The sequence below is a fragment of the Colletotrichum godetiae genome (assembly GCF_030913485.1).
Source record: "Colletotrichum godetiae strain CBS 193.32 chromosome Unknown BDP55scaffold_40, whole genome shotgun sequence".
Classification (NCBI taxonomy): domain Eukaryota; kingdom Fungi; phylum Ascomycota; class Sordariomycetes; order Glomerellales; family Glomerellaceae; genus Colletotrichum; species Colletotrichum godetiae.
The window spans coordinates 44,387-71,321 of record NW_026851288.1 but is presented as its reverse complement, the minus strand read 5'-3'; the positions used below and the strand labels follow the sequence as shown (position 1 = coordinate 71,321).

The window sequence follows — 26,935 nt, the reverse complement described above, 5'->3', positions numbered from 1 at the left end:
GAAAACATGGAGAGGGGCCGAGATGGAGACAAACGGGGCGTATAAGACGGGGTAGAAGGATGGGTGGTGAGTATCAAAACAATGAAGTGCGTACGTACCTCTTCCTGTGGTGTTTTGTGACGAGGATGCCAAGCTTGCCTGCCGGTGAAAATGACAGACTTCTCCTTCTCTTGATGGATGAGTTGATTGTATCGGTATCAGCAATGCGAATGTGGGCACGAGGGTGGATGCGTTAGAGTAGACAGTCGTGTGTCGGATCGTCGTCCAAAGTCACGAATTGAGGCGTATGGGGAATCTTGACACTTGTTATAAGATTGAGACCCGCGGGAGATGAACGACAAGGCAAGAGTCGAGATTGGCTGCGGCGGCCCAGGAGCTGCCGATTGCGTTGACTTCTTTATGCTTGATCCAGTGCCGAAAGGGCGAGTCCTGCGGCCGGGCGTCCTCTTGGGACTTGGGGTGGGAGCCTGGGAGGGCACCACACAGAGTTAACGGTGACCAGGGTACCGCCGCAAGTCAAGGCCCGGCGGATCGGGGACATAGGACAGAAAAGGTTGAGTGCACAGCGATACTTTTGGATTCCTTGCCGGCCTTTGGGGGGGGGGGGGGGGGGATTGTCCGGGATGGGCACTTGACGACGGTTTACGCGGACAAGCCGTTGGAGGTTGCGGTAGGTGGTGACAAGCTTTGGGACGAGATGGCGTGTGTTGGTTGGACCGTGACGGCAATGAGCAAGAGTCCGAACGACGGGAATACTTTGTCTAGGCACAAGTAGAGTTAGGAAATCCCGAGGACCCCACCGACAATCAACTTAAGCAATGTGCTTGGTGTTTCTGGATACAGTATGCTACTACGGGTACTACAGAGACCCTTGCTGCGGTGGTGATAGTGCGAGCAACGGGGGGGGGGGGAGGAGATGGATGACGACGCCAGTTAGGCGCAGTTTGAGGTGATTGGAGGGTGACAGGATGATAATGGTAGTCTCCCGTACGGATATGTGGGCTGAGATTGATGAACAACGATTGACGGGGCGGAAAATTTAAGGTCAAGGAGAGACTTGGGTACGCTGTCAGAGACTCAGGATTATGCAGGCGGTTTCCCCATCAAAGACGAGGCCGCGGAAGTGGCTTCCACTCTACTAGACGGCCAGAGGCGTGCTGTGTCAAGAGTCGCGAGGGCTTCGGGATCGGGATGTGGGAGAGTGGGTTAAAGGGAACGATCTGTCCAGTGTCCCAGCGAGTCTCAAGGCTCAAGCCCCAACTTTTCCCACGCCGCCAGGCCTCCCGAAAAAGAGCTTGTTCTGGCCCAGAGCTAAAGAGCCGTCGTGCAAGCGTGGCAACGGGTTCAGGGGAGAGCCACACGATGGGGGGAGAGCTGCGTACGTCTTCGGGAAGCGGGAGGTGCTCGGAGGAGGATACCTATCCGTACAAACGGGAGTCAAGAATGAGGGGCCCAAGGCAATGGTGAGGATGAACTGCTACGCAGTCTTTCTCTGTACGCAGTAGTGCTCCATCCGATAGGGGGAATAAGGGAATAAAGCATGGTGTAGCGTGATGGCTTAACTTACTTTGGATAGTATCGATGGTCCTCCCACGTTCCAGCCGGCCGGTCGGTCTGTTCTTTTTTTGGGATCTGGGCGCTGGGGATGGAGACTGTACACAATAGGAACGCTGCGTAGGTTGGTGAGGCTGATGATGACGACGAGTCGGCCGGCAAGCGTACGTATGTCTTTGGCGGATGTTAATTAACTGTAGGCAAGTCTCCTCCCTTTCCTCGGTAGGAGGTTCCCTTCTAGTTGAAGCCTCTCTGCGGCCTGCCTCGGTCGACAGAGAAAGGGGCGTATGGAGTCCTGTCTGGAGAGCAGAATGAATGGTTCGTCAGGCTAAGGTCCTCAAATTGATGCAAGCTTCAGCTGTCTCTGGTCAGCCGGTGGCCGCAGCCGTAGCCGCGGAGCCGGATGCTCTATACTTGTGCGGGTATCCGGCAGAGGTGACTGACGGAGCAAGACTTGTGAGTCAGGTTGATGGTTGATGCTGTACGGAGTAGCCTGTGGTGAAGAAGAGGGAGCACAATTGGAGCTCCCAACCGGGAATAAGCTCAAACCGATAGGCTGTCTCTTAATTTTGGAGTTGGCTTGGGCGGAATGATTGTCGTCAGGGTCTGGGTCTGGCGTGCCGACTGATCCAGATAGCGCGTTTGCTGTGCCTCAGCCCCCAACCACCACCAAAGGTGAATACTGTCGGTGCCGAAATGGCAGCAGGTTGAGCTGGTTGTTACTCGGACTCGGAGCTCGGATTCCCTCCACAGCAGTGGCGCTTTCCCGAGTCCCTCAGGCTCTTCGATGCGTGAGAATGTTTCCCCGGCAGCTAGGTGCGACCCTTTAAGACGCAACGGAGTGCTCCGTCTGTAATGGGGGGCCGATTCCGCGGTGAAATAAGCCAACCCCATCCGGAAAGCCCATCACTGGTCTCTGTCGGATGGCGAAACCGGTGTGGCACCGAATGTCTCTATGTGACGAATCGAATGGTAGCAAAGTACTCCGTACTCCGTTTCCGTCGGTAGATAGTCTTTTCACGACACTGGTGAGGATGGAAAAAACCGGGCATGTTTGATGGACGGCGGACGGGGACGAAGATGAAGGATGACAAGGCCGCGAATAATAATTTAAACCAGGACCAAGCACATCCGCCGGCAAAAGAGGCAAATGAGGGCGATAAGATGGATGTGACGGCGAGCGGGAGGGTGTAGGCGTTGCATCCGTCAAGATGGATGTGACGGTCGGTGCATGGATGATTTGATTTCGTAGTCAGATCGGCTGTCCACACATAATTCTCTCTCGATATCTATGTGTCTGACTCTGTGCGAGGCGTCGGTCGTCGAAACCGCCTTTCTATCAGTTTGTTGCTGTGCAGGAGCAGAGAGTGCCGTGGGAAGTCTCGAAGCGTTCTACCCGATACGAGGAACACAAAAAGCCTATTCATTACGGATACCTACTGGTATACGAATTCTTGGGACGAGATCGAGAGCGATGCAATGGGGATGAGTGGGAGGCCATACGTAGTCTGGAGTCTGCAAGATGGGATGTCTGTGTCGTGGAATTGCATGCCGGTCAAGGTTCAGGTCAGCCGGGATGGGTAGATGTGCGGGAGAAACCCTGCTAGAAGGCAAGGCACGGCATCGCATTCCTCTTTCCTTTTTCTCCTGTTTTTCCTTTCTGATCTCCCCATGGTCCTTCCTATTTGCTTAATCAAGATGGAAGAAGGGAGGAAGGTCTCGGTCATTGTGGAAAGGAAGGAGCACTTACGATACGTGGGTGCATGTGGCAGGCAAGCCCTAGACACAGTTATGGACGGGCAGGTACTCCGTTTGGAAGGCAGGCACCAACTGGTGTATGGCAGGTACGGGGTACGCAGTATGGAAAGCGGGTGCAAATTCAGGGTGGAAGGTGCAGGCTGACCAGAACGTATCGTGGGTACGTACCCCCAACCTTCCTTCCCTCCCTTCTCGAAAAGAATTCAAGCTTATTTCGACAGTCGCTGCACCAAGCTTTTTCGAAGTGGAGGCCAATGTATCCGGAAAGGTACGTACCGGGACTGAACCATACGCCGTCATCCCTTGTTCTGTGGGTGGGAATGTCCGGCCGAGTCGGGGGCGTGGGATTATTCCGCCTTGCAAAAGAGAGGGGTGGAAACAACCAATGAGAGGTGTACCTATTCAAACAGACTCTCGAGCTGGAGCATCAGCAAGAGGAATACGAAAAGGGTAAAAACACGACAATGTTGCAACATCGATTAAGGTAGGTAGAGCATCAAGGCCAAGCAGTGGCAGACGCAGAAACGCAAGAAAAGGAACGATTACGATGCGCCGCCGAGGCTCAATGCTCCACCACAATGGCATTCCTCCTCAGCAGGGTCCATCATCCATCAAATCCACCAAGCAGGCACAAGACCAAAGTCACTTCTTGGTGCAGCCCCTGCAAAAGTATACCTACTTTAACTCCACACCCACCTTTCGAACAGCGCCCTTTCCAAGGCTGCCAAGACAAGACAAGCCCGCAGCCACCGCCGGCCCCACTAGAGAAGGTATATCGCTGACCTTTCAGAGCGGTGGTCGGCGTGGGTGGATTACTGTTGTAATCCTCAAGAATGCAAAGTGTGGATAAGAAATCTGCATTAGTTGTTCCGTGCTTCCCGCCGACAAAACGTCACCACCACTGTATCCGAGATCGAGGGTCCCACCACCAGCCCCATCTTCTTCTCTTCTTTGGCTCCCGTCTGCCTCACTCAGAGTCAGCAGAATTACCGTCACATCCATCCAAAACGTTACTTCCTAGTACACAAGTCCCTCCCGAACGGATAGCCTGTCAGCGGAACAAGGAAGCAAAGAAACGGAACCCAACAAAATAGCCACCAAATATCCGTACCAGGTGGAGAATCGATCACCGATAAAGTGTTGCCTCCAATTCCGTTATTCCGTTCCCCAATACCAATACAACACCACCGCCGCAACGAACGGCATGTCGAAACGAGTCGTGCGTTCGTTGCTCATTACAACATGAGCCTGAGCAACGTGCCGCATCTTCCACTGTTCCCGGGCCACACGAACAAGGAAACCCGTTCCAGGAAAAGGAACACCCATTCCATCTATCTGTACCTAAATCTTTTCTTTAGACCCTCGTTCTGCACCATAAAGATTATCCCGCGGCCGACCGGCCGTCTGTCCAAAAAAGCAAGTCAGACCAGACTCTAACGAGAACATACATGACCTTAGCCTCGTATAAGCAAACGCACGTCTGACTAAAAAAGCCAAAGTGGGATCTGGGTCTGCGAATCACTACCAGCAAAAGGTATTGTCTGGCCGCGCTGACTACGTACAGACCACCTAATCTGAAGGCTAAATCACTAACCTTCTTCCCCCTTGCTTCCGTCTCGGGAAAAGGATGCGCCAACGTCTCATTCCGCGATAGCGAACACACAAGGTTCTGCAGAGGATGTGATGGGGGACGGGGGGAGGGGCGTACGTCGGCTCCCACTAAACTCTGCCCGTCCATCTGACCCAACAAGCATTGGTCATTCTTATTCCCTCTGGTAAAACACCCGACGAAGACAAATAGAGTATCCAGCCAGCGGCAAGACTGAGCAGAAAATCATCAAAAAGGACACAGTTGAGAGCAGAGCCCGCGAACAAGGTTAAGTCCGTTCTGCTCGCCAGTCTAGGCTATGATTGGTAGCCACTAGCAAACCAGATGTCAAGTCCAAATTAAACTAAAGAAAGCTAAAAAGGAAATGGAAAATGAAAATCCAAATCAACCGTCCGCCCAATACGCCGCACTGCACACACACACATACACATACACACGCCCCTCTCCCGTCCCCTCTTCCCGACCGCGTAACCAAAGAATGAACAAAACCCTAAATCTGCCATTTGGCGCCCATCGGCCAGTCTTGGCGAAATGACACATACCAAGAAGGCTATGTGGACGTCCCAAGACCCCGAGGCCCAGACATTGGGAGCCAGTATGCCAGTCAACATGGATTCAAAAGTTGAGTATAGTATACCTAAGGACCGGGATGGATGGGAGTATAAGACATAATGCGCGAAGAAACTGGTCCATGTCCATCGATGATCTCCTGCTGCTTCTGCTGCTCTCTCATGTGCCGTTGAGAAAATTTCCCTTCGTTTTTGACTTTTCTTGGCTTGGGTGATTGTTTTTGCTTGGCTTGTCCCCGAGCGGACCTTTCTGGAGAGACATTCTGTGTGCTCAGCCACTCCGTCCAAGACATTTAACTCATTTGAATCCAAGAGAAAAAAAAAACCCACATGAACCACAGAGGTCATCGGCGCCCAAGCCAAGACACCGGCAATTGCTTAAAAAAGCCTACACGGACCAGACGGACATTTCACATTCATGATGCACCGGCGTACGGGAGGGAAACCTGCTTACGCTCACTTCTGTCATTTAGCCAAGCCGAAAAGCATAACCCTAAACGGAGATGCATCGCCTAAAAAGAGTCGTAGAGAAGATCTGACAAAAAACTAAGACAGAAAAACCTTGTCCATCCCACAGGCCTGCATACGGATAGACGAAATTCAAGAAACTCCAATCCAATCCAGGCTTCAATCTTTCCTTAGTATGACGCCCACCCCGGGCACACATCACACGGATTCAAAGACCTGTATCCAATCAAACCATTCCGATGGGCAAATCAAAGCAAACACTCCCATGTCCGCAGCTCTGCAAAGACTGAGAATTCTATCAAGGTCTCAAGTCTCTCTCTCTCTCTCTCTCTCTCTTTCTCTCTCTCTCTCTTTCTCTCTCTCTCTCTTTCTCTCGTACTCCGTACAGATACTCCATCGCCAATCCTGCCAATCCTCACTAGACGGGGAATTAACCATAATCTTAGCCACAAATAAGAAGACTAAAAAAGCTGATCTAACCGCAACCCAAGCCTCGCCCGCCGCACCAGAAACCCCTGCCCTCGCGGCGCCGCCCCTCCTCGTGCCGTATCCCGCTCGTTTACCAAGGGGCCATGACCAATGGTCAACCCATATTTACCAAGCCGACGTTGGCCGTGCAGAAAAAGAACTCCCTCATCCTCATCCCGCCAGGCAAACAAGGTCGCCGTCTGCCTTAGTGTCCCAGGCAGACAGGCATGCCGGGTTCAGCTTGAAGACTAAAGGTGCTTTAGCGAGAGCGGATCACGAAGTTTCTGCAAAGAAAAGGTTTACCTAAAATTTCACTCAATTCCCTCTCCTCGTACAGGCGGCCGCGCATCGCCAAGCAATTGGGGTTAGGCAAGAGTTAAAGCCAACATTAATTTAGTTCTTCTCTCTTTGGTTCTCGTCTTTCTCGCTCGTCAAATCCTCCATTCTCGGTATAGTCGGGAACCATTGATAGACCAAAGCAGAGCCCGGCTGGGGTGCTGGGCAGAAAAACCTTGTAAAAAGGGCCTCCTTATGGGAACAGAAAAACCACCCGTATCCGTACAGGCAACGCTTATTTCAGCGAGGAACATCACTTTATTTTATGACAGAATCGACCATCGGACCATCGCTATTTCTCTCGTGATTCTCTCGCTGTCTAGTGAATGATAGATAGGCCACACCGAATATGACGGTGCAGAATGATTCTCATCACCGGCCCTCTCCCTTTCTAAAATTCTCACGAGTCACAGGCTCATCTTCCTCGGGCATCGCCATATCAAGACTTCGGCTGCCCGCCAGGGTTTCTGAATCGGCTTCGAGATCCCTCCCCCCCCCCACTGCCTCAGCCCTTTCCACACAAACTCCCAGGGCAGTCGTCTCCCGACTCATGTTTGCTCACTCTACTTTATTCCCGTGCCAGTCTCGCCCTCCCGCATCCCGTGGGCTAGCGATACCAAGCTTTTGGACAACAACCCGCTCGACAATCGTGCCATCGTCGTTCTTTGTCTTTTCCCGATTTCCACTAGCTCATGGGATCGTTGATTCAGAGATTCGCAACCGGTATCTTGAGGCGCATACCTAGCGGTTGCCTATGCCTCACCCCCTCTCTCTTTTCACGAGTTCACACTCACTTTTGCCCTTTCGTCGAACGACTAGCAATAACCATGACACAATGGGAACTTATCAAATTCTCGGCGCCCAGGCTCGATCCAATGTAGTTCACTTTGAATGAATCCGACACCACTCACACCCCCCCTCCCCTTGTTTACAGTCAGGAGAGAAAAACGTGTCCTTTGCATACCCGTATAATACGACCTTATTACGAATAAACTCCAGCAGAAACTAGCACTCATACGGAAAGTCGACGCGCGCATAAGAGGAAAAGCCGGTGCCGTCCGTCCCAAACTCCCAGGTAAAGTGGTAAAGCCAGCGGTACCAGCCCTTCAGCGACTTGCCTAGATCAGTAGGAGGATGAACAGGATCCTCGTCTGGAGCCATACGGGGGAGCCTATCTCGCTGCTTCCGAACGAGATCCAACTGGAGATGGAGCCCGCCGCCTACATACCATGCCGCAGTCCGCAGTCCAGGATGATGGAAGGAAGGTCAGCACACCGCCCGCCCGTGCTGTGTGCTGGGGCCGAGCTGCGCTGCAGCCTGGGGGGTGGGTGTGTGGGAGCTGAGCTGAGCTGAGCAAGGCACATGAGCAGTCAGCTGAAATGAGGCGCGCCAAAAACGTTGAAACATGATCGACTTATTTCTCCATCGCTGCGGTACATTTGGTAAGTAGTTTCTTAGCATTCCGGCGAGAGACGGTAAGAGTCGTGTGTCTCTCGAGGACGCGGGAAATCTAACTATCATGCGGCTATCCCATCCCTTTGCCGTGGAAAAGCAAGCACTCACACAAGAACGTATGAGCCTGTCCATGTCAGCCGCCTATCAAGATCACCCAAGGACAATACGGATAATTGCAGTGGGCAAACACCGTCCGTGTCTACCCAGTCTCTCGGTTCCGGTTCCCTTTTTTATTTCTCTTCAAGACGCTGCAAACAGACCTGGGGGATGCAACCCAGATACCCGGGACCAAACAGCCATCTCACACACCCTTTCAAACACAACACCAGGGCACCTAAGCAGTCTCGCTATCGTAATCAACCCGAGGAATCGAAGGGCAAGGGAAAGCATCAAAAGCTGCACGGAAACGACTCAAGGCCATCGTACAGATACTCGTAACTCGGGTCCTACTCGATTCATTCCTCACTCTCCAAATAGCCGACATCTTGGCTCCTCAGTCTTGCCAGTGTGCCAGCTGCCAATTTAACCACCCTGAAGACCACTCCCTCCACGCCCTCCTCGGGCTTGGCCCACCATCGACATCATCACCATGCCCATCATTGCCCTGAACGAAAGACTGGCCTGTCCCGCACAATCCCCATGACAATAACACAAGGGAAAGGAAAATGCCAAGAAGGATCCCCCACCTACCCGACCGTCGCCATTTCGCCGCGGCCGCCGAGTCGACTGCTTCCTCTCTGACTCTCTCTCTCTCTCTCTCTTGGCCCCCACCGGGACAGCGGTGGCTGAGGGGGAAAAAAGGGCTGTGTGTTTTAAGGTCGACCTGTCAGTGCCAAATCTTAAAACCCTAATAAAATGGCCCTGCCGGAAGGTCGCAATATCAGAAAACGGCGGCCAATAGTACGGTAATCCCCGAGGCGTGGAGGATGCGCGCGTACGTATGTCATGTCAGGAACGCATCACTGTGGGGAATGTGTTCAACCGAAATAGCACATCCGTTCATGCGAATGATCGCCGGGCCCTGGCTCTCTTTCTCTATCGCTTTCTGTCTTCTCAGCCTCAGCTCGACTGCCAACCCAGCTGATATGCGCATCGTGGCTCTTAAAAGCCCAGATAGATGGATCATCCTCTCGATAACCGCGCGGCTGAATTAACATGTTGGCGCTGTATAGGTTGCCTCAGCCAAGCTCTGAACGTTTGAAACAGAGTACACGAATGGGCGATACCACCAACTCTCTGTAGGAATTACTATTCAGGTATTCTCTCACATTGACCCTCTGCGTTTGGCAACTGGTTCGGTCTTTTGCCATCTGATATCCCGTGCCTCGCATGAATGCCGTCAGTCAGCGCACGCAACCCAAACCTCGAAATCTCCCAGCAGGAAACCCGGCCACCTGGGTTGACCCGGACTTCGAGGTCCTTCCGGGCGCCAGCCAGCGGCCGTGTAACATTCTCAAGCGTGTCCCAGAAAGCGAGCGCCAAAATGATCAGTGCGACCATGACATCCGCTTCCCTCTTCCCCATTACTGCACGCCCCAATAACAATAACACGTTCCCGTCAGCGTAAAGTTCACCATCTAGGTTTCCCGTGACTCGAGCGTCTTTGGCACACTGTCAGATGTATAGGATGAACCGGTGCCAAAAAGTAAGCGGCATCCAACGGCACTGTCCACTAACTCCGTTCTCCCGGCCCTCCGCCATACTGTCGTCGTCAGCTTCTTGATGTCTGTGGGATCCGGGCCCCTTCGCATCACGCAAGGCATGCAGCGCGTCGAGCGCGCACAGCCCTGGAACCATCGCATCGGTGCTCTATTAGTCTCTTGAGAAGTTGCGTCTCTATCCGTGCTCGGTGCCGCCATGAAGCCCTCTTTCGCATATGGAAGTCCGTCCGCTCGTGCTAGACGGCACCGCTTCGGCGATGGGAGAGGGGCAATCAAAGAATACCTTGGACTCGTTGGTCATGCGGCTGAACGAATCCATACCGCAATATCGGCCCAGATTCGTGAACCGCCAACGTCAACAGCCAGCCACGAAAAGCCACAAACGCCGTCCCACGAGACCGTCATTCTCCGTGGACTGTAACCCCCATATGCCAAACAGCTACGCCTCAGTACACCATGTCACAATACACACCGCCGAGTCCTTACCCCGTGCTCCCGTCAGTCATCCGTCAGATCCCAATCTCACCGCCCCCTTGGTCAGATTCTCAGTCCCAAGCAGCCTGGTGAGACAGAGCCCGGCTGACACCTGCAACGCAAACAAGCTGCACCACCGTAACGGGCGGGCAACCATCAACACGGCACAGCATCGCGACACCAACACCAGCGAAACCGACAAAAGCCGTAGTACGGCGTAATCGTAACCCTTTGACAGCCGAAATCGAAAGAGGACCCTCCCCTTTCCCTCAGTCTAATCTCTCGACTTCCATCAGTTCCAAGGCTTTACCTGTCTGTCCCTCTCTCCACGGATCATCAAGCTTAATTTGTCCTCATACTGTGCTAGCCCGTCGGCCGGCGGCTGCCCCTCTCGTATTACGTACTCCGTACTCGGCTGGTTTTTACGTTTCTGGCATATTTGACGGGTCTCCTATGCCCGAAAGCAGACGCCGTTTGTATGTCAATCATAACCGCAGCAAGCTTGAACAACGATAGACAATGTCCTTCGCACAGCATCTGTGTACGAGTGAAGTAAATTTCCCACGGACAAAGCTAGTATGTCTACATGGCAGCAGTCGTCCCCGATCGGCAGCGGGCAGACTTATTCAAGCACTCAAATTTACTTCCCGCCCAAATCTCCCCAAGAATCTCGTTAAGCATCGGCGCTGAGGCCGGCCGCAGCGTTGCATTGCAGGCCGAACGTCCCGGCGTCCGCAGTCTCCGAGAAGGGGGGGGACCCCCGCAAACAGCCCCGGAGATCCCTTCAAGCTTCGTTCAGTGTTCACCTACTCCAACCTTGACCGTCCCATCCGAGATCTTTCCTCCCCTCACTTTGATTGTTGTCCCCGAGCTTTAAAAAGGTCATTGAATGAAGGGGATAGCCCCCGGCCTGGGATGATCCTCGTTGGACCCCCAATGAGCTTCGTTCTCATGTGGCGAAAACGATCCGTACGACGACACTACACAGCCTGGCGCCAAGACATGTCAAGTTGCAGTGTATAACAAAGGGTGGGAAAGGCAGTGGGTAACGGAGGTTGCACCGTAACATTTGACGATTTTACCGGTAACACTGGTAAACCCTCGAACTATCCCAAACCGGCCCGCTAACCATTTCCTCCAAAACGGTGTTGCGAACTCGAGGGGATTTCAACGTACAGGGAGTGTTTCCAGCGGGAACGGAATTCCACATGTGACTCTCGTTTGGCGTTGTTTGACGGGACGGCATGCGATTCGTGAGACGTTTGCTACCCAAGATTCCTACTTTGACCTGTCGCACACCGTACGTCGATCTCAGAAACCTGGCTACTGTCGAGAAACATAACCTAACACAGACAGGTGCCTTTCGGGACAACGCCTCCAACTGGCCTCTGGCTACTAGTATCCGTACATGTCGCCTTTGTTTTTTGTTTTTTTTTTCCCTGCAGAACGTCTTGGCCGGCAGGATGCATGAGTAGCGAAACAGGCTAAGGTGGACGGGTGGTTGGGTGGGTGTGCTGCGCGCAGGTGTATCTGCGTGCAAGTCTGTAATAACTCGCTCTGCGAATCCAAACCAACGACGAAATCCAGTCAACCCAACCAACCTGCTCTTGTTGCCTGCGTGATGTGGGCGAATCCAGTGGCAGGATGCACTTGTGGTTTGATGTGTGCGATGCCTGGCCCCTGGCTCCTCAGGTCAGGCGAATCGGGTACTTTTGTCTCCCAAAGCAGACAAGTTTGACCTTTTACAGGCGGGCCACGAGCATGATAACAGTATGGGTAGAACTACATCACGCTGCCAAAGCAATGTACGAATAGTTCGTACTTGTACGGATACCTGTAGCCCGAATTGCTAAACACTTCACGGTTGCACCATGGATAGCGGAATGGAAGGGAAAGGGCTCAATGCTACCAGACGCCAGTTCCCCGTTCCCCGAATCCAGCAAACCGTTGCCAAGTCTCCCGTCTACACAACGGGAACACGGCAGACCAAACGGCAAAAGTTAACCGTTGGGTAAATTAAGGTAATTACTCAAATGGCAATCTGTATCCGCGCGTGTGCCCATACCAGCAGCATCATTAAGGTTGGCTCAGAGCTCACACCCCTCACACCCGGTTACCTTGGCTCAAGTCTCTCTTTTTTCTTTCAAAGTTCTTCCCTTTGGCCTCGAACTGAATTTGGACGAACGGGATTCCGGCTCGTGAATCGCCCCCCACCATCGTCTCTACACCCTCCCCCCGGGCCCTCTAGGTTCCCCTCCCTTTGCAGTCTTGACCATTGGGGATTAGAGGGAGAGAGTGAGTAGCGTACTATCTCCGTAGAGACCATCGTCAGAAGCAGGCGCCACGAACCAATCACTAGCGAGCCGAAGAGCCGGGTACTCGTCACCCTTCTACGCAATCTCGGATCAAGGCAACATGAAATCGTTCGAATGCGCTCAGAGGCACGGAGAACGACGCCGAGACCCGTCTCGCTGCTGCCATCATGAACCAGATATCATCAAAACAGCTGTTCTTTTTTTCTTGCACGGGAAGAAGTGCCGTTGGGATCACGCCGCTGTAATATAGTCTGTAGCGACTCCCAAGGTTAAACTCATCCATCGGTCTGAATCATCCCTTCCCTGCACCTGGAAAGCAGTACCCAACGGCACAGCGGCTATCGAATGACAAAAAGAAAAGAATGGGAGCTAGCTTTCTCAAGCGAGGCTTGCAAGCCTTTCAACCCGCGCGCCCGCGCCCGCGCATTTGGGAAGCGATGGCGCAGAATCCCTCGGAGATGAGCCCAGATAGACTTTAGGGTGTCCTCTACTTTAACGAGCCTACGGCTCGCGAGATCCGTCCAGACGAATCACAAAAGGGCAGAAAGGCTTGTTTGCAGGACCATCAGCCCTGTAGGCTGCACGAAGGAGGGAAAGACTCGAAGGAGGTGTGGCACGCGCGCCCACCCCGGGATCGAGTCAGCAGAGTCAGCAGGAGTCAGCCAGGAGGAATGCCCGTCGATAAAGCTAGGCCCCATTTTAGGATAGCCCGCCATCCATCTCCCTTCCTTTATATCCCAGCCTAGGATATCTCCGTCTTCAGGAGGGGGCGGTTCACGCTCGCTTGATTGTCAGCTTGAAGACTTGCCTTTCGGAAGTTGAATGCTTCAGTCGACATGGGGATTGCGTTGGCTTGCGGGATTGGCTCATTAATCTAAGTCGGCTGAGCTTGATTCCCCATCTTCTTGTAACCGGGAGACCCTGGGCCCGACCATTCGAGTCAAGGTATCGTAGAGTTGTAGAGGGATTTAGGTCCTGCCACTTCGGCCCACGGCACGAAAGCGTATCCACTGCCAGAGTTCGGGAGTCTGTTCTTTACGGATCGAGAAAGTTTCTAATTCAAAGGGGGCTCATGAAGTACCTACAGATATCCGTACACGTGTAAGATAAACGACGATCATCGGCGCATCGGCATCACCCACAGATTGTCTGGACGCGGACCCCGTAGCATCCGTATCAATTTGAGAACATAGCCGTCCACTCCTTGGCCTGCCCAAACAGGCACAAACCTGGACTTGGCGGTGATCCTTTGGATCTTGGGTGAATCAGGATGTGTGCCCTGCCAAACGGCGAACCATTGCACACAAACGAGGCTCGGCCTCTTTCTATTGCTGCCAAGACCGAGTTGGCGCTGCTGGGCATTCCGTGGCACATGTTTGGTGCGTTCGCATCCTTCTGGGCTCGAACACGGAGGTGGGTGACACTATGGACTCTTTTTTGTCTATGTTCATTCGGATTTGGTGGCTTGTAGTAAAAACCGAGTCCTGCTTTCAATGCCAGAGGAGCAGACATTGACCTGAAAGTAGCATACCCATCGGCCGATTATATCCGTACGAGTGACCAGAGGAAGAAAAGGCGTGCCACTGGGCCGATTCTCCACTGGTGCCGCATACGCACACACAAATCCGACAATCTAATTACTGAGTACGGATACTCCGTACCTACGGAGTACTCTGTAATGTGGGAGAGCCAAGGTTTTCTTCGCTCGACGGGTTAAGCGAAGAAAGGGGTGGAGGAGGGGGCACACAATAGGCCGATGTATCCTTGCATCAAATCACGACGGTAGACAGAGTAGAGAGACAAGCCTAGCCCAAGGCGCCAATCAGTACATTCCTCGGGTTAAACCATGCCCATCCAGCAATTCTTACGTGACCGGATACCAAGATGACGAGATGTCGACTGGATAATAAATAGCCTGAAAGCCATGGTGCTTGGCTGAGCCAGAAGGGATAGCTGCTGAGAGCTGCCACTGTGAAAAAGCCAAGCAGAAGGCCAGCGCCACTGCACCATGAGCAGGTTTAAGCATGAATTTAAGCGTTGTCAGCCACTGCTCCTAGCGCCGTCTTGGTCTTCTTGGCATACCTCACAGCTCCTCTGGGATCTGTCCTGGAGGTTGTGGTCGGAAACGGGGGGAGGGGGTGGCTGGAGTAAGAGTAAAGGAGGGGGGGCAGCAGAGTAGGCAGCACGATTTTCTTGCTTACGCCCTGTTGGTGAGCGGCAATGTCTTGGCTATTTCAAAGTTATGGAGCCTAACGGACTTTTCGATGAGCACCGGGTCCGAGAGAGAAACGGTTCTAGAAGGCGAAGCGAGAGACACATCCCACAGGAAGAGAAGAAAAAGTACAGTTCGAAAAAGTCCAAATATCCCAAAAAGCAATACGTCGCGGATGCCGTTTCTTTCGGCGTCCGGGGACAGACGGGGTCATTCTAGTCTCCTCCTCTTTGGATTTTCTGCGCGCAGCAATATGTCTCTAAGGCGGCAGCTCATCATAAAACGCGAAATAACCGTCCTCTTGGCATGGGGACGTGAGCTGGGCGGCCCATCGTTAAATGTCCGTCCAAGGTTTGCCTCTGCAGCAGATAAAGTGCGCCATCAGAGCCAGAAACCTTCCCCGGTCTCTGCTCTTTTGCTTCCGTCCCGACAAAGGTAAGATGCTTATTCAGACGGGCGATCAGAGTTCCCAAGAGTTAGCCTTGACTTTAGTGAACTATGCGTCTGTGGCTTTTGCGGGAGAAGGTTCATGGTTAAGATTACCAAAAACCCAAATAAAAGCCCGCCGTCGCCCCCTGCTCGCTTTCGGTCGTGCCGTGGGGAGCGCCGGTTTCTGCTTGACAGCCTGACAGGATTCCCCAACATGTAAGAGTTGATGATAATGCTTATCACATCGCTAATAATCGTTCATGACTTGAGTTCTGTTAGTGCCTGCAGTATGGAAATATCGGCTTCGTGGAGGTCAGCAAAATCAAAAAGGTTATTGCCCGCTAGGCATCCGGACCAGCCGCGTAAGTCCAGAGGGCGGATGAGCACAGTGAACAGTCTAGAGAGCCTCACTATCTCAGGTACTGTTGCGTATCTTTGCGCGTTTCATTGGTTGACTTCACACAAGGGCCATCGAGTCAAGGTCAATCCCCTCCTCCTCCCGCCCCGTCTGATCACTGGAGACCGCACTGGAAATAATGATGAGACGAGGCGTGCCGATGCGAAGGGCTCCCAGGCCGACCCGAACCGACCAACGAGGCTGCCCAGTGGTGCCGGCCAAGAGGGTCCACGCTCAAGGCTTTTCTTTTCGGCTTACGCTCTTGGCCTGGATTCCTTCTCATGCTGAGACGATGGACTGTGCCTCAACTTACGGATGTCGGATGATGTGATTCTGAGTGTAAGAAAGGCGAAAAGATGACGGCGGCATCAGCCTAAAACCTACTGTATCCGTACGTACGAATAGAGTATCCGCAGTAGGGACAGTACTTCAGGTTCTCTGCCCAGACTGGCCGGCCATCTCGCCCAATCTTACCTTAATCGAGCCTGGCCCGCCATCCCATGTCCCTGAACGCCGACTCTGAGCCAACAGGTCAGAATAGGCTCACAACATCTGCGGCACCTGACAGGCTTCCCTTGCAGGGCGCAGCTTCATTGGCTGTAGGAGCGTTGACTGCTGTGAGAATCGATCCCTCAGGAGGGTAGCTCCTATGTTCCTATGGAGCACGAGTGCATGTACGAATACGCCTTTTCCAGCCTCCAGTTTGCCCATCTAGGTATCCGTACCTTGTGTGAAGGGGACCCCGCCGATGTGCATCCCGCCTTGGTTCGCCGCAAAGCCGCAGGGCAAACGAAACCTCTTCTGGACCCGGCTCCCACGCTGCACTGTTGCGCTGCCCACAACCCGCCGTTGGAACCCCCCGTCCGACATGGCCGATCTGTCCAACGCATGCCGCCGGCGTCAGCTCGACATCAAGATGACACAATACGCAGATGGAGACCAAGGCAAATGCGGCATATCAGCACACTCTTCCGCAGAGAAAGGAGGTAGAAGTTGCCGACAGCTGGATAGAGAAAAGCCTCCAGCTCGGCACATTCATCGCCTCCCGGGCCCCCACTCCGTTCGCTCCCAAGCCGAACCCGAGCAAAGGTCCAAGAAGGGGGCTGTTCTCGTGAAAGCTCTCCACCGTACGGATCAGCTGAGTCCACCAAAAACCTGGATAACGGCGAAGAGAAGCCCAAAAGGAATTTTCGCCAGTTCATGTTTGGCTAATTGCAATCGCGACGGGAACCCGCCCCAGTGGCCATCCCTTCGGTCCACGGCCCAGTCGGGGCTCCGTTCATCTGTTGCGAAGTGCCGCGCGCAAGCCAGCGTTGAAGGACAGCGCATCTCGCAGCCCGCTCCCATGACTCGGTTTGCATAAAGGATAAGCCGTGACAGCAAACCCTAAATAAAAGTGTAAATCCCAGGTGAAGGGATGTCCCCTTGGAACGGTGCTGCCTTTCACACCCCCCTTTGGAGAATAAGGATAGACGTCATTAAGGGTCAAATATACCCACCTTCGCGAATCGGATAGGAATAGAAACGTCGAGGTTCGGTTCCCGTACGTGCAATGAGAGTAGATCTTAGACATCGATCTTAATTCCGACTTCCTTCGGGGACTCTGATACACGCTTGGCGTGTCACAAGTTCACAACTGCTGGCTATCCTCGCAGGATCACTTCTAGCACCGAATGTCCCGCTCAGTCAGCGGCTCAAGAGGGAAGAGGATAACCTTGCTTAGTCATGGCATCAAGGCGGCTTAGAAGCCAGATGTCTGCTCAACTGGGGTCAGCATCATGAAGAAGTTTATCCATACCGCCGAGGGCACAAGCCTGGCTCACATTTGCCATCAAAGTGTCAAGTGAGACAATGTCGTAATGTGCTGCTTTGGGAGAGTTGTCTTTCCAATGTTGCCGACTGATAGGCGCCACATCTTTGAGTTAGACTCGACACCACCACTACCTCACACCAGTGAGCCAAGCTTCTCGGGCGGTGCATCCAGAATGCAGCCATCCAATGTATCAGTTGCTTCACCTGGTGGATGCGTTGTTTTCATGTCTGTCGTCTATTCGGGAATATGTTGAAACGCAGACAGACGCGAGAGGTATGGTCTTTCCACCGAAAGGGAATCCTTCTAACTTCAATGTCACAGTTCAACTGCATGAGACGGAGCGGCTCTAGCACAGTTCGTCCTGTTTCTCTAGAGCCTGTCAGCACATTCGATGCCAGCTAACAGATTGAGCGATCGCTTGCTCATGGCTCATGACCTCAACCTTAATGAAAGACGATGGCACGGAGCTAATGTCGCGCCTCTCATGCAGTACCCTTTGGCGTGAGAACCCGACCAACGGGCTTGCTGATCTTGGATTTGGAGGTGTCCATCCTACGAGTAACGAGCCTCATCCTGCAACAAGGCAACTTGAATGACTCCATCTCTCCGTCTTTGGATTGAACGGGCGTCCGTCAATGCCCTGTGATGGTTCTACGTGGGCCAAGAAGGCAGAAGCGGTCGGCAAAGTAATGACTTCAAGTGAAGACGGTCGCGAACACGGACTCAGCCTGATCAGTGTGGTGCTCCGTCCTCGTCCGCCCATCCCAAGGGAGGATTCAAGACCAACTGTCTACCAAAAGGCTTAGCACAGTGGGTTCAAGAACTCTCCTTACTGAAGAGGTGACCAGTTCATTGCTTTGGGAAGCATGCAGCCCGAATCCAATGGGCGAGATCGGGCGCCAGGACTAGCCACTTGAGCCAGAAACCGGTCTGCTGGGCCTGCGGACTTCCACTCAGCTCGCCAAAAGAATTTCCGCATGGATTTACCTTTTATGATCCATCATCCTTCACCTTACCTAGGTCGGCAGGTCTAGCGATACCGCCCACGCGTCGGCGAGTTCGGGAAGCTGGCCGGGATGCCGCTTTCGCCGTTGATGGTACAGGTTGCCTAACCTCCGATGGGAGTCTAAGATGCCACGAAAAGTGAGTAATCCACGACGAGAGACGCATCGTATCATCGCCTTCGAAAGCAAAGTGAACGGTTGTCACGAGCGATCCTCTCAGGAGCTACCCCGTGGGGACTGCAACTTCTGTTGGGATATTTGCCTATATGGTTACATGAAAGAACGGCCCCAAGTTAGCGGCCGACCATCCGAGAATGTGATGCATGAGTAACGTCGATGACAAGCTCGTAAGCTTAATGTTATTGTGCCTTTCTCGGCTTGTCTCATCTGCTCGTATAGACGCTGCGCTTCTTTCCAGCTCGCACTTCGAGGCAAGTGAACTAACTACCAACCGAGTATCCGCGTATGAGACTTTTTGAGTTTTCAGAGATGAATGGTGAGGCTCCCCGTAGATTCCCCGTATATGCAAGGTCAAGAACGAAGACATCCCCGCCACTCACTAGCTTCCATGGAACTGGCTTTACGGATACTCTATACGGATGTCTGCATCGGTGATCGGTCCCCGTGAGCTGGGTATTTCACTGTTGCCTAACAATGTCAAGGAAGAGCCTTTGCGGCGTGAAAATCCTGACTTGATAATGCGCCACCCGACATCGAAAGCCTCCATCATCTCCCCAATCCTTTCACATCGAGAATGGCAGGTGCCTGGCGATGGGAGGTTCACGACGGGGGTGCGGCGGCGTCGGTGACTGATGGCTGACATGGGACGAGGGGACCCGCTTGAGCGGCACAGAACGGTGCCGGGCCACGAAATTGAAGACTCTAATCTGAACGGGCGGATGCCCGGATACGTCGGCGGCCCTTGGAGAAGATCCAACCGTTCCCTCCTCCTCCTCCCAAAGGTCCCTACGGTCCCGAAAGATTGGCAGCCTAACTCCGTAGAGAGACAACACTAAACCAACTGCTCTAGTGCCGTTTGGCCACCGGATTGATGCATTGGCATTGAGGCAGTGCTGGACCCCCTCCCCGAGTCCCCAGTTGCAGCCGAGCCAAGCCCAGCCAGTCAGACTTGATGAGATGAGATTTGGGGGTGTTGAAGCTTTGAAGGATTTGTTGGACGCTGGGCGAATCCGCGGCCCCGATACGAACGGTTGTCTAAACCAACGCCGGTGCTTGGTGATTACTCTATCGCCCGTCTACTGGCGGCGCCCTGACTACTAGACGAGGGCCGTCGTCGATGAACCCCGGAGTTCAGGGCGCCTTCTCGGGTATGCCTTGGCAACCTTGCTTGTCAAAATTCAAAAGAGGGTTTGTTGATGGGTGTCGCCGTTCACGCCCCCAGCCCGGCGACTTCGGGGCGGTTCTAACTTCCGGCTCGCTGGTCTTCAGCATCGTCCCTGACCTTGTGTAGTTCAAACTATGCTCTCCATACCTATCGATCTGTACAACCCCTGACATCTCATGTAGGAACGCAACGAAAACTCAACTATTAGCTGCTAAGGCGGCAGAACGCAGTCGTCCGCTTAGTATTGGAAACTAGCATCGAAAAAGGATGGGCGAGACCTTGCGAGAGACAAATAAATGGGCCGATGTGAAGAAGTCACGCACCTTGCCTGTCAGTGTCAGGCCACCCAGGAGACGATGGAAAACATAAACCTCGGCCAAAGAAGTTTAGTTCCCTTTGCAGAATTCGTGATCAACACCAACACCAACACCAAGTTCCAAATTCCAACAACCAACAAGACAGACGGGCGTTGGTGCGCCATCCGTCCAACCAACTCTGGCGTGTGTGTGTGTGAAGAAGAGCGCCGCCGCAGCGCACAGGCCGTAACACTCCCTAGCTAGGCAGACTTCCTTGGTTGCTTGGCTTGGGTCTTCTTTTTCCCTCTTCCCATCGGGATCCCGAGGGTGTGCTTAAGCTTAATTCGATACTCAAATGTCAGCCACCACGCCATATCGGCCTTCATTCGTTCGATGGAATTCCGGGTTGCGCCCCACACAATGATTTTCTGTTGCTTTTTTTCTCTTTTCCTCTCCTCGTTATCCCCTACTTGATTCCGAAAGCGAATGCTGCCTCCGCGGTGGAGGAAGAGAATACCTAGGCCCTGTCTGGTTGCCCCGGCATGACCTGGGTTTTGAACAATAGCCCGCGGCGTAATAAGGATTCAGGGGGCGATTCGTCAAATCACACATCATCAAAAACCATGTGGGATTGAGGAGCGGTTGGTTTATTTTGCTGACGCGGCCACCACCACCACCCCGGAGCAAATCTTTTTAGTCTCTTGAGCAAGGAGCAATGCAAAGAGGATGGAAGATACGGATAAAATTCGCACTAAATCTTCGACGGCGGGGAACTATCGATAGCGCCATCCTAGATTCCCTCGTGGCATTGGGAATGGAATGCGCGCCGGCAATATCGGTTCCGCATGTTCCCTCTCGTATGGATATTCCCGCGTCCATCCCCATTGAATATCCATCACCACCACCGACCACGAACACAGTCAGCGTCCTTCTTGATAGCCCCTCGCACCTTTCGGGTTGTGGGGAGTCGACGGGTGATGCTCAGCTGTCAGGTTGCAGCGGGCACATTCCCAACTAACTTGACTAAAGTGATAAGTGTCAGAAACGGGAGATACGCCGTCCTCGACTGCCGCGTGCGTGCAAAAAAATGTCCCTCATCCCCACGTTGGACGGCCGCCGTGTGGTTCTCAAGATGCTTGGCTACGGATGGCAGTCTGCCAGTCAAGGTCAACTCCCCCCACTTCAGGCGAAGCTTTTGCTGATCTTCCTGTCCCTTTCCGGGTCCCAAGTGCGTGTCGCTCCCTTTCGGGGTTCGGACATGGACTCGAGGCCATGTCTCTAGAGTGAAGAATCCAGAGGCCAGAGGAACTGTAGCATCCATCTCCCTGCTATGGTGGTGACAGTCACTGGCTGGGCAGGTAGGTCAGCGGCCCTTTTGCTCGGGGTGTTGATCAAGAACGACGCCCGGCCAGGGGCTCGGTGATATTCTGCCCTCCCGACTCAATCTAGGAGATCGAATCCGAGCTGGACACCAAAAGCTCGCGTCCTTGTCTTTGATAAACAGCTCGTGCCAAGCATCGCCCAAGATGCTTGGCAGAGTTGGCGTGCGCATACCAAAAACAGGAAGGGTGTCCATCCATGATCCATCTCGTTCTCGAGAAAAGGTAAAAGGGGGGTTCATCACATCACTTCGACCCTTCTAGCAGTGCTGAAATGAAGACGTCGTAGCCGTTGAAGGCCCCAAGAGAGGCTGATGGGCTTGGCATTATCAAAGTATTGCGATCTTCAATGGCCATGCTCACGATCTGTCTTGCTTTCCGAGGGGCCCCAAGACCCCAGACACGGAACACTGCCACAGTCTCCATCCAGTGTCTCGCCCATTATAGGATCGTAATTTGCCTATGCAGAGGACGCATTCCACGGCGAATCATTCAATCAAACTCTGCTAGTTGATGGACGTACTATCCCTTGCTGGCACATATTCATGGGCTTGAACTTTTTATAGGCTGGTTCAGCGGTAGATCGAGTGCCTTAATCTTGGTCATTTACCGTCGTCCTGTTCGGATTCATGACCCTCCTGGTGCAAAGCCTCAGCGGATGCGACGACATGCATGTAGTCTCGTAATCGTGGTCGGTTTGAGGATGTAGGGGACCAGTGTATTCTATTCTGCTCCGAATACACGACCAGTACTCATAGCCCGAGCTCCTCTGCAATCTACCAGTAGCCACGAGACGCTACCGGTTATTACGACATCCGATTGTTGTTTGAAGCAGCCGCCTAGCAATCCTGCTAGAAGACTGAGATGCGGCGTCTAAGTCCGCGAGGGCATATGCGATCATCGGACGCAGCAGGTCATACAAAGGGTACAAAAGTTGCAGCACTGAGAGTGACTCTGGTTCACGCCCTCGAGACTTTTTGAGTAATTCCCGAGGTATAGGAGCCCGAATATCATACTATTATGCCAATGGTGAAGACGCGATCCTAAAGAGAATGCATTGTGATGTTCAACGAAGTAAACAGCCGCGAGTGATTGGAAGAGATGTACATCGCTTTTCTTGAATAGCATTCATTGTAACATTGAATCCAGCGAGTGACTCAACCAGTAATTGAGGGGTCTAGATGTATGGGTATTGTAGTGTACACGGTGTTGATACAGAGTCCGGCGCCGTGTTATGTGACACACGATGCAAGATCATGGTAAAATTACAGAATATTTAAACATGTGTTCCGTGAATCTGAGAGTAGGCGATGAGAGACGGCGATGACTCTTGTTAATACACTGCCAAACCAAATGAAGCTTCCGTGGCTCTCACTTATGATAGCGGCCTGCCTGGTCCCTTCCGTTAGTTTGATGAGCAACTCGGGACAATCGTCAACATCGACTTGTACAACACTGTCAGGTAGGTGGTCTGATTCGCGTTGCATACCAAGTGAGACCGAGCCACTGGATGCTTGATGCCTTCCGTCGTACAACGTCGCGTGAACATCCCATGCGTATCGAATCCTGTCAACTGCAAGCCACCGGCGTACAGAGCTTGGAGCTCTGCAATCGGGTCTCAGGTGTCGCGCTTGGTAGCTCGATTACATGTCGCACATGCACAATGAGACTCAAGGCCGGCCATGCTCAGTCATGTTGCACGAAAGTCGCGCATCGCTGTGCAACTTCTGTCGTGAAGGTTTCATCAAGCCCGGCTTCCAGAATCCCAGGTAGGCAAAGCTTAACGAGCAACCGCGTCATGAACTGGTAAGACTTGGGCTCCGGTTCATCCTGAGCTGTCGACTGGCCAGCTTAGCAGTCGCACCGGCCATACCAGCGCGGAAAGGCCACCACATCCCTCACATTAGGAACTCCCACGAGATAACTGAGCAGTCTGTCGAAGCCCAGACCAAATCCGCCGTGTGGATTGGAGCCCCAACGACGGAGGTCAACATACCACTCGAGATCGCTGCCGCCCATGCCGCGAGCCTTCATGGTCTCCAACAGGTCCGTCAAGCGATGCTCACGCATCGAGCCGCCAGCGATCTCGCACAAATCGGGGACCAGAAGATCAAAGCAGTCGACTGTGTCACCCGGCAGATCATGACCAGAGGTTGCGGTATCTGATTTTCTCATGTAAAATGCTTTGATCGCCCGAGGGTAGTGGGTAACGAAGACGGGAGAATAGGCAGAGGAGTCGTTGGTGGCACCAAGAGTCTTGGCGAGGAACTTTTCATGCTCGGAATGCAGGCCGCCTTCCCATGTAGGCTTGATCTCGAACTGATGCTCTTCTGCCTGAAGCAATTTGATTGCATCGGCGTACGTGATGCGTGGCCATCTGGAAGCTGGGTTCTGCATCATGCCCTTCCAACGACGCTCCACTTCGTCTATCGGAACTAGGTCATCTTCTGCCGTACGGGTGTCCCCGGGCGCTTGTCGTTGGCGCACTTCTTGCGCAGCGCGAGTCTGATACAATCCAGTAGCCAAACTGCGGAGCATATCTTCAACAAGGTTTGTGACTTCGTCCAATTCGTCGACGAAGCTCATCTCCGCCTCTAGCATATAAAACTCGCTCATGTGTCTTGAGGTGTCGCTTCGCTCTGCTCGAAAGGTCGGTGATAATGTCCATACGTGACCCAGAGATTGGGCCAAGGCCTCAAGATGAAGCTGAGTAGACACCGTCAGATACTTGGGCGAGCGAAAGAACATGTTTGCTTGCTTGTCCTGGCCCTTCTCCGGTGCCTTGGCCGATCCCGTAACGATGTTGAAGACCTCTCCTGCCCCTTCGCAATCTGAAGATGTGATAATTGGCGGATGAGTTTGGGTGAAGTCTCGAGAGGCGAAGAACTGAGTCAACAATGCGACGGCTTCTGATCTTAATCGTAAGATTGCGGCATTCAATGGTATCCTGGTTCGAAGATGGGGCATGGTGCGAAGATAGTCAGGTGTTTGGTACTTCTTCTGGATTGGGAACGTCTGGTTTCAAGGGCGGCATTAGCGATAGTTTAGAGAAAAGAAGAATGACAGTGGGCCTACCTTTGCGTCAGAGGGGCCTAGGATCTCGACATGATCGACCTTCAATTCGTGACTTTGACCATCTGTTTTGGAGGGAGTCCAGACACCTCGTAGGCGGACTGCAGCACCAACTCGCAGGTTTGCGCTGGGAAACTATGAGCAATCAGAGCTTCCGAGACAGTGGCTAAACTTGGAGAGCTCGGAGGAACACACCTTTCGTCGTCGCTTCTCGACACCAGTGCCTGGATAGGCAACCGCGAAGACCCATCGCCGATGTTGACGAATCGATCCGTCTTCATGTTCCGAACAGACCGGACGTATCCATTGACGACAACATTTCTGACTTCGGATTCGGGCTTCCATTCTAGAAATTGAGCAATTGTCTTCCGCGGTGCTGTGGAGAGGTATCGATTGTGAATAGGTTGGACAAGAAGCATAGATGGGCGCGCGAGCGCGCGCGAAGGGATTGTTGCCACGATTCGCATGGTGAGAACAAAGTGCAATGCGTCTATCTACCGCGTCATGGTGTGGCAATCGAAGAACTCAACCCTGGTGATCTGCTACCAGCAGAAGTGAACGGTATAGCTCGACAGCGGAGGGGTTGCGACGGCAAAGAAAGGGACGGCGCCTTTCGCGACGACATGCGACCGATGACTGAGGTCGGAGCTCGAAAAAAGATCTACGAATGGGAAGCTTCAATTCATAGAAGTGGGGCCTCGTGGCATACCGAAGTAGATATACATGCACTAAAGGGCCAAATTGTGTGTACTGATTAGTAGTCGGACTTACTCGGGACAGACACGCACGCTGCGATAAGATAAGAAAAACAACAGCCTTATCTCAGTCATCTCCCCGGTACGTACCACCAAGACGGGAGCTTCTTGTCTCCTCGACGGCCAAGACAGCCACACAGCTCCTCCCGTCTGCATCCCTCCACACCACAAACATCTGCTCTCGAATCGGATGACATCCCCGGCACTCGACTGCTTCCCCATGCCTCAGCTCTAGACTTTCTCTCAACCCTTTGGACAAGACTTGTAATTGTTAAATCGTTCACCTTACACCATGGTTGATCCAAATCGCGGTCCGACTTGTGGTCGCAGGAACCCGGGCCCCGAGTCGTCCTTATCTGGCTGATCAAGTCCAATTAGTGACCAACTTCATCACCATCAGCTCCGCCCTCGACTCCCGAGACACCAAACACCGGACACGGATGACGACTTCGGGATAATGCAGTTGTCGACTAGCAACCCCATGACATGGATCTGGAATCCGATCGAGGACAGTCTTTTCTTCTTGCTCCCGAACTTCTTCTCCCTTCAGATCGAGGCCGCACACTCGAGTGGGGATTTGTCTGCAACATGCAAGTCGTGGACAGCATGGGTCCGCGTCCTGGGCGGGCGAACCAAACAACCAACGAAGCCTTGCCATCTCCCGTCTACGGAGTACATCTTGCCTCACTTCTAGGATGAGCTCACCTCTCTTCATCGCGCCCAACCCCTAGACAGGCAGCCCTGTCTAGTGGGGGTCCAAGAACCATGAAGCTGGGTTTTTTGCTTCTTCCATGCCCAGCTTATTGCTTATTAGCTCGCGATCTAAGCAAGGCACGGCACGGGCAGCTGGACCTCGCAACTATTCTCCCTCGCCTTCTTTCCCTACTTTAGCTCCCGCCCCGCCCAAACTGTCTTCAGATTCCACGGGTACCTCGCCTTACCTTAGCCAACAAAATATGTACGGACCCTGGCTTCAACCCCCGGTAGCACTGCTTGTCCCAATCGTCCTATCCTGGCTCGCAAGAACGCCTCAAGTGAGATCTTGGGAGACAGAAAGATCTCGTATAACTGCGGCAGATTGCAGTAGTATCTCGATCGGATCCCACCTACCAAGACCACGGGAAGACTGACGTGACACGACCCGGGTTTCTGTATAAGCAAGACATATCTCATCACAACCACGGCAAGCCCACCCACCCTTTACGCGCCCTTCCTATTCACTACCCTGGAATGTCGCAGACTTGACTGAGATCCGGCAAGTATTGGTTACACTCTCCTCATACACCCTTCACCGCTCTCGCTTCCTGGCGAGGCGAAGCAATTCATTCCTCTGCAAAGGGGCCCAAGATACCTCACCATGCTATTGTTTCTTTTCTTCCTATCCGCGCTGTTGGTCTACCAGCCGCAGCTAGAGTTGCCTCCCGAGCGGCTCTTCATTGTGAGGGACGTATTTAAAGCCATGAGGGCACCCATGGCTGATGCTCCCCTGGTCTCTCGTTCCCAAGTCATACTCGTCGCATTACGTCTTATCGAGGTCCAACTCCACACAGCAACGTAACCTTCATC

General features: G+C 53.1%; 6 protein-coding genes across 6 annotated transcripts; 4 read left to right on the top strand and 2 right to left on the bottom strand.

The window, feature by feature from the left end:
* The first annotated feature begins 4,105 nt into the window (after nt 1-4,105).
* On the top strand, nt 4,106-4,656 carry BDP55DRAFT_673726 (uncharacterized protein). Its single transcript, XM_060575618.1, has one exon. It carries the CDS (start codon nt 4,146-4,148, stop codon nt 4,404-4,406), a length of 261 nt encoding a protein of 86 aa, XP_060426146.1. The 5' UTR covers nt 4,106-4,145; the 3' UTR covers nt 4,407-4,656.
* Nucleotides 4,657-5,986: 1,330 nt separating this feature from the next.
* Nucleotides 5,987-6,795, top strand: BDP55DRAFT_272403 (uncharacterized protein). The gene has a single exon (XM_060566423.1). The coding sequence runs from the start codon at nt 6,134-6,136 to the stop codon at nt 6,731-6,733; it is 600 nt and encodes a 199-aa protein (XP_060426145.1). The 5' UTR covers nt 5,987-6,133; the 3' UTR covers nt 6,734-6,795.
* A 2,623-nt stretch (nt 6,796-9,418) lies between these two features.
* BDP55DRAFT_272377 (uncharacterized protein) lies at nt 9,419-9,917 on the bottom strand. Its single transcript, XM_060566422.1, has one exon. It carries the CDS (start codon nt 9,739-9,741, stop codon nt 9,466-9,468), a length of 276 nt encoding a protein of 91 aa, XP_060426144.1. The 5' UTR covers nt 9,742-9,917; the 3' UTR covers nt 9,419-9,465.
* A 5,470-nt stretch (nt 9,918-15,387) lies between these two features.
* Nucleotides 15,388-16,084, top strand: BDP55DRAFT_272326 (uncharacterized protein). Its single transcript, XM_060566421.1, has one exon. The coding sequence runs from the start codon at nt 15,535-15,537 to the stop codon at nt 15,991-15,993; it is 459 nt and encodes a 152-aa protein (XP_060426143.1). The 5' UTR covers nt 15,388-15,534; the 3' UTR covers nt 15,994-16,084.
* Nucleotides 16,085-16,573: 489 nt separating this feature from the next.
* BDP55DRAFT_718271 (uncharacterized protein) lies at nt 16,574-17,523 on the top strand (the record flags this gene model as incomplete). Its single annotated transcript, XM_060578400.1, has 1 exon — nt 16,574-17,523. The coding sequence occupies one exon, from the start codon at nt 16,574-16,576 to the stop codon at nt 17,066-17,068; it is 495 nt and encodes a 164-aa protein (XP_060426142.1). The 3' UTR covers nt 17,069-17,523.
* A 5,870-nt stretch (nt 17,524-23,393) lies between these two features.
* BDP55DRAFT_558865 (asparaginyl-tRNA synthetase) lies at nt 23,394-25,033 on the bottom strand (the record flags this gene model as incomplete). Its single annotated transcript, XM_060569847.1, has 3 exons — nt 23,394-24,557; nt 24,618-24,741; nt 24,810-25,033. The coding sequence occupies 3 exons, from the start codon at nt 25,031-25,033 to the stop codon at nt 23,394-23,396; spliced, it is 1,512 nt and encodes a 503-aa protein (XP_060426141.1).
* Between the last annotated feature and the right edge of the window lie 1,902 nt (nt 25,034-26,935).

What these genes read in the sequence shown, in the direction of transcription:
- BDP55DRAFT_673726 (XM_060575618.1), top strand. Translation starts at nt 4,146, where the DNA reads ATGCAAAGTGTGGATAAGAAATCTGCATTAGTTGTTCCGTGCTTCCCG.
- BDP55DRAFT_272403 (XM_060566423.1), top strand. Translation starts at nt 6,134, where the DNA reads ATGACGCCCACCCCGGGCACACATCACACGGATTCAAAGACCTGTATC.
- BDP55DRAFT_272377 (XM_060566422.1), bottom strand. Translation starts at nt 9,741, where the DNA reads ATGGGGAAGAGGGAAGCGGATGTCATGGTCGCACTGATCATTTTGGCG.
- BDP55DRAFT_272326 (XM_060566421.1), top strand. Translation starts at nt 15,535, where the DNA reads ATGATAATGCTTATCACATCGCTAATAATCGTTCATGACTTGAGTTCT.